This window comes from Pyrus communis, chromosome 11 (genome assembly GCF_041283825.1).
Source record: "Pyrus communis isolate YQ-2024b chromosome 11, ASM4128382v1, whole genome shotgun sequence".
In the NCBI taxonomy this organism is placed as follows: Eukaryota; Viridiplantae; Streptophyta; class Magnoliopsida; order Rosales; family Rosaceae; genus Pyrus; species Pyrus communis.
The window spans coordinates 4,242,024-4,247,349 of record NC_142575.1 but is presented as its reverse complement, the minus strand read 5'-3'; the positions used below and the strand labels follow the sequence as shown (position 1 = coordinate 4,247,349).

Genomic DNA, 5,326 nt, shown 5'->3' with positions numbered 1-5,326 from the left:
CTTGAGACAGGCAAAGCAAAGAATAGTTTGGAGTGTTGGTGGGCCAAAATTTTAGAATGAATTGGCCATAGCGGCTGAAATCCATGACCTTCAAATTTCTAGCGAGGACTTGGATAACGGACTTGTATAACATCAGTACACCACCGTATATCGTCCTGTGCTAATAATACAAAAGTATCAATTGCAGAGACCCCCACAAAGCTTTTCAATACTAAAGTTTACAATATTATATATTTAAATTAAATAAACAGAATTCATTTACACGGCATATTTCTGTTCCTGTGTATTTATTGAGCACAGTAATGAGAAAGACACACTCCCAGCACAGTAAGGGTCTTAGTTCAGTACCAACAAACTCACAAAGTAACTGCACTCCACTGGAAACGGGAAATATGAAGAAGCTACATGAACTTCAAGCTATTACACCATGAACGTCTACATCCAAATTGCCAGGTTCATTTGACGGATCCACGATTTTATGGTCGATCCTATTCTTCCTAATACTGCTGGCATATTTCCCTCGCAGCCAACGGAATGGGTAGATTTGGAACTTTTCCTGGTATTGAGGGATATTTTACGGCAGGCCTCGAGGGCAGTGGTGCCATTATAGGCATTGCAGACATAGCTCAGGAAGTTTTCGTAGTCCTGCAACAGGAGAAGAACGCAATTTCTTGAAGATCCCAATGATAGAACGACAGTGGCAAATGTTCATCAATGGTCTAAATGAATAAAAACTACACATATGCATAACCAAACTTGGTGGCAATCGTAAAGCGTTGGGAATCTGATTTATGAGAAAGGAACAAACCTCATAAAGTGGCTGTCCATCCACAACTACCCATGGCACATACTGATGCGGAGGCTGGAGTGCACTGGTTTCAGTTGCATACTGTAGTTCAAGCTGCCAAAGAATAATTTCACTTATATTGTGTTCCTTTTTCATAAAAATCACATAACAAACGAGAAAACGAGAAAATGAGAAGCAGAATTTGCACCGTCCTACTCAACAGAATAACAGAGGTTGTTCCAACAATGCCATGATCAAGAATCAGTGAAATGTTAAAAAAAAAAGTGTTTTGACAGCGTGATGCATCCTACCCTTCACCTCTACTACCTATGCTGTCTTTGTGTACATGCTTCCTCTGTGTAATCAACTTGTTTCATGTAGTTTGGCCATATGCCACTAAAACACAAACTATTAGAGTAGTGGAAGGGTCAGGTTTCCAATGTTCTACAAATTTGAGGTACTACTTGCATGCCCAATTCGTACCATACAGTTAATAATCCAGTAATACAAGTGGCGGAAACATATACAGTCCGACAATATTTGGACACTACGCTTTTGCACGGCCTGCAATATACAACTCATATAATTGAAGAATCACCTTTTCAAACTCATACAGCAGAAAATCATGAGAGAAGACATAAAGTTCGATCCTTGTTAAAATACAATTAAATATGCATGCAGATGCATTACGAAGGCATGTTTTAAGTTGCAACTTTTTGAATTCTGTGAATAATTAATGAGCTGAATACAACAAGCACAGAAAACTAACCTCTTTACCAAGTCCACTGCTGTAGCATTCAGCAATAGGTTTTGAATCCAAGCCCAGTTTCTCGTAACATGACTCCCACTGGGGATACTTGTGCTTGTAAACCAAACTCTCGACGCAATAAATGAAAGGAAAATGATCGTTCTGCACAACAGTGATAGTGAACCAGAATTAGCGTTTCTAACTGAAATACTACTTTCTGTTAAGTCTGGCAAAAGTCCATAACTGGCATTCAAATTAGGATACATTTCTATAAAACCAACTGACAACCCTATATAGTACGAGCACTAATTATCCAAGTAGATTGAAAAATAATTACATAACGAATCCAAGGAAATATCACAAAGAATTCAGTAAATAATTCTAAAATGATTTATCAGTTTAACTAAACCACCATTTTATTACTATACAATAACCATCGAATAACAAACACCATTGCACCATGAAATATTTTGCAGGAAAATACTAAAAAAATGCTTAGTTAGGATTATAACTAGTTTGATCAAGGCTTACCAATGCAGGCCAGATCTCGATCGCACAGGCTTCCACAGTGTTCAATAAACATTCAGACGGACCATGCTGCAACCATAAAGAAATCCCAAGTTGACAAATTGAAATTGAAACACAAGTGAAATGCATAGCAACACTCAGAAAATTAAAACTTAAGAAAGAATAGACAAAACCCACATGTTACAATGTTTAGGCAAATTACTTTGTTCCAAAAATTAAGGACAATCATCATTCAAAGGACCGGTCAACGATTAAACCCCGATTTAAAAAAAAAGAAAAAAAAAAGAAAACAGGTTGGATTAGAGGACCTGGCAAGTGAATGTGTCGTTGTTTCTGAGCTTGGCATTACCCCAAGGAGAAAGCTTGAGATCAACAATGGAGATCAGGTCATCTTCGAAGAGCTTGACAAGGTAATTCACAATGAAGTTGGCACTGTAGGGGCAGAGGGACTCATAATACAAAGCCAACGAAACTTTACCAGAATCTGAAGGTGGAGTTCTGGCTGCAGAAGAAGGGGGTGTGAACACAGCAACCAAGACGAGGCAGGACATAAGAGAAAAAGAAAAGGTTCTACTTTCAAGCCGAGCGGACGCCATTGAATGATTAGGAAAGCTGAAAGAGAAAGGAAGAGCTTATTAGGTGTTTATGGGGTTGTTACTCAAGCGTTAATTACGCCATTTGTGAATCCTGTTGAACAGAGCAAGAACCAGAGATCAAGTCAGAGATTTTGCCTTTGCCCAAAATTGGTGGATAACAAGTGGAAAATTCAGACAAATAGTTGGCAGTTGATCTGTTTGTTTCTTTTTTAACAGTTGGCAGTTTGTTGTTACCTAAATACATGTACGATGTTTGACCAAAAAAAATACATGTAAGATATAAATTCATCGTCTATAATTTCGTTAATATTCCGTTATACCGTATTTTCTCCTTCTCTTCTTTTACTAAATTTTAGTCAATTATTTGGTGATATTTCAGTATTTCTCTAAATAGTGGTATTTAATAAATAATAGGTTTTACTCTTTTTCTCTTTATGCTTATGTTTTCAGAGTAAGATTCTCTCCCCTCTAAATTCCTCTGTCCTCCCCCTGTCCTCCAATCCTCTCCTATTTGTATGGTTACAATTAAGTCACGTTAATATTTTTTTTTTTTTTTTTGTTTTTTTTGTTTTGAACAAACGTTATTATCAACACTAAGAGGGAGGGGGTGGGCTACAATGGGCTGGCAATACTGTGGTTCAAATTCACCTTTGACAAGAATCGAACCTAAGACCTCTGACTTACAAGTGAATACCACTAGACCAGAGTACTAAGTGGCAGTCACGTTGACATCTGTTGACTATTTTTATAGAAAGAGAAAGACAAAGGTCAAAGATGAAATTACTGACTGGTCATTGGCACAGAGGTCACCTAGAAGCCTAAACTAAAACAAATATACTTAGTCTCTAGTCTCTACCCATGATAATTTGACAGTGTGCAAGAACTCTTCTTTGTGTATTGCCCTTAGACTTACTTCCTTGTTTCAATTTGCCCTTGTACTTTGTTCTTTCAATTTTTTTACGAGCCTCAATCTTTCAAAATGTGTCAATTTGTCCCTGCCATCAAATCTGTCAAGTTGGGAGCTTTTCTCATCCATTTAAATGTAGAACTAGCAGAAAATGTTACAACTTTGACGAGGTGGGGCAAACTGACATGTTTTCAAAGATTAAGGAACACATAACCAACTTGAAAGTCAATGAGACAAATCAACGAAATGTCATAAGTTGCGAGGCATTGCTAATTTACCGTTTTAAAACGTAATTTATGCATAAGTATAATTTAATATCAATCGCTTTATAGTGTTCAAACCAACATCATTTGATCGTCTGAATTCATCTCCTTCCGCAAATTACATTTTGATACGTGTAAAAAGTAACTAGTATAGCAAAATTAAATTACTTTACATGACATGTCAAATTTTAGGCTTTTTAGCCAAAATGATCCATAAATTTGCATAACTCCTCACTTTGGTCCCTATTATTTGAAATTAATAGAAGTATTTCTGAGTTGTCCACCATCAATCATTTTGGTAATTCCATAAAAAATCTCCATTAAATAAGGCTAAAACGATAAAAATACCCTTAATTTTTATCAAATCATTTGGCCCATTGTTTATTAAACTAAGGGCATTTTTATTAATTTGATCATTATTTAATATAATTTTTCATGAAATGATCAAAATTATTGATGGTAGACAAATTCAGCTTCTACTGATTTTTTATTTTAAACATCATGAACTAAAATGAAAAATTATGCATCGCAAAGAACATTTTGGCTATAAAGCCCAAATTTTAAGGTTTTAACACATGCAAAAGTAACTTATATTACTGTAAAAAAAAATACATTACTTTTATATTCCATGTCAAACTGTAATTTACCAACACAAATAATTTATCAACTCAAAGAAGGAGATAAGTATGAGCAGATAGAGAGAGGGACCTGGCAAGTGATGGTGCTGTTGGATCCAATCCTGGCGTTGCCGTAGGGATAGAGCTTCAGATCGGTGACGGAGATGATTCCGGTTTCGAAGAGCTTGATCAGATCATTAACAATGAATTGATAACTGTCGGGACACAGCGTTTCGTAGTAGAGGTCCACTCTGACTTTGTTGCTACTGCTGCTGCTTCTGCTCTCGGAATAAGCGGCGTAGGTTGGAGAGAGCGAAACGGAGCAGAGGAGGAGGAGGAGGTGGAGGAAAGAAGGAACAGATGAGGAGGCCATTTGGTGGGGGGCACTTGTATTTTGGGATGTTGTCTTTTGGGCTGAGGACTTACAGCCACCGCTCAAAATATTTTTTTATTTTTTATTGGAATTCAATGCCCGAAAATTCAGTAATGTACGTGCCCTGAAAAATAGTCCTAGTTCGAAGGTGGATGTTGGAAGATGGATACTTTGGGATGTGCCTGTTGATTTTCAGTGGGTAGTTTTTGTTTGTTATGTTGAGCTTCAATTTCAAATTTGGGAGTCAAGGCCCAATCCAGATACCCCAATCCGTGCCTGCTTCCCCATGGCCCATACACAAAACACACAGTAGTGCTTTGAGAAAGAAGAAACTTTTTGTCCATGGTCACACCGGTATAACTACTATCAATTTATTTATGAATTTGTTTTTATGTTCGCCAGACTGTCACATTGTGTTATTAGTTTTAGTGTTATAGTATGAATGAACGATATGATCAGTATTTGTGAGCATAAGGTCAAATAGTACATAAAAATACACATGCTGTA

The 5,326-nt window shown here is 36.8% G+C and overlaps 1 protein-coding gene across 3 annotated transcripts; it reads right to left on the bottom strand.

Annotated features, from left to right (window-relative positions):
- Positions 1-202: 202 nt before the first annotated feature.
- LOC137742507 (gamma-interferon-responsive lysosomal thiol protein) lies at positions 203-4,901 on the bottom strand. 3 transcript variants are annotated; one of them, XM_068482390.2, is made up of 6 exons: positions 4,538-4,826; positions 2,372-2,675; positions 2,067-2,132; positions 1,557-1,697; positions 809-901; positions 203-645 (listed from the first exon to the last, which is right to left on the bottom strand). In XM_068482390.2, the coding sequence occupies exons 2-6, from the start codon at positions 2,657-2,659 to the stop codon at positions 436-438; spliced, it is 798 nt and encodes a 265-aa protein (XP_068338491.2). In that variant the 5' UTR covers positions 2,660-2,675; positions 4,538-4,826; the 3' UTR covers positions 203-435. The 3 variants fall into 3 exon arrangements, with proteins under 3 accessions (XP_068338491.2, XP_068338492.2, XP_068338493.2); XM_068482391.2 differs by having other exon boundaries at positions 2,372-2,750; positions 4,538-4,817; XM_068482392.2 differs by lacking the exon at positions 2,372-2,675 and having other exon boundaries at positions 4,538-4,901.
- Positions 4,902-5,326: the final 425 nt, after the last annotated feature.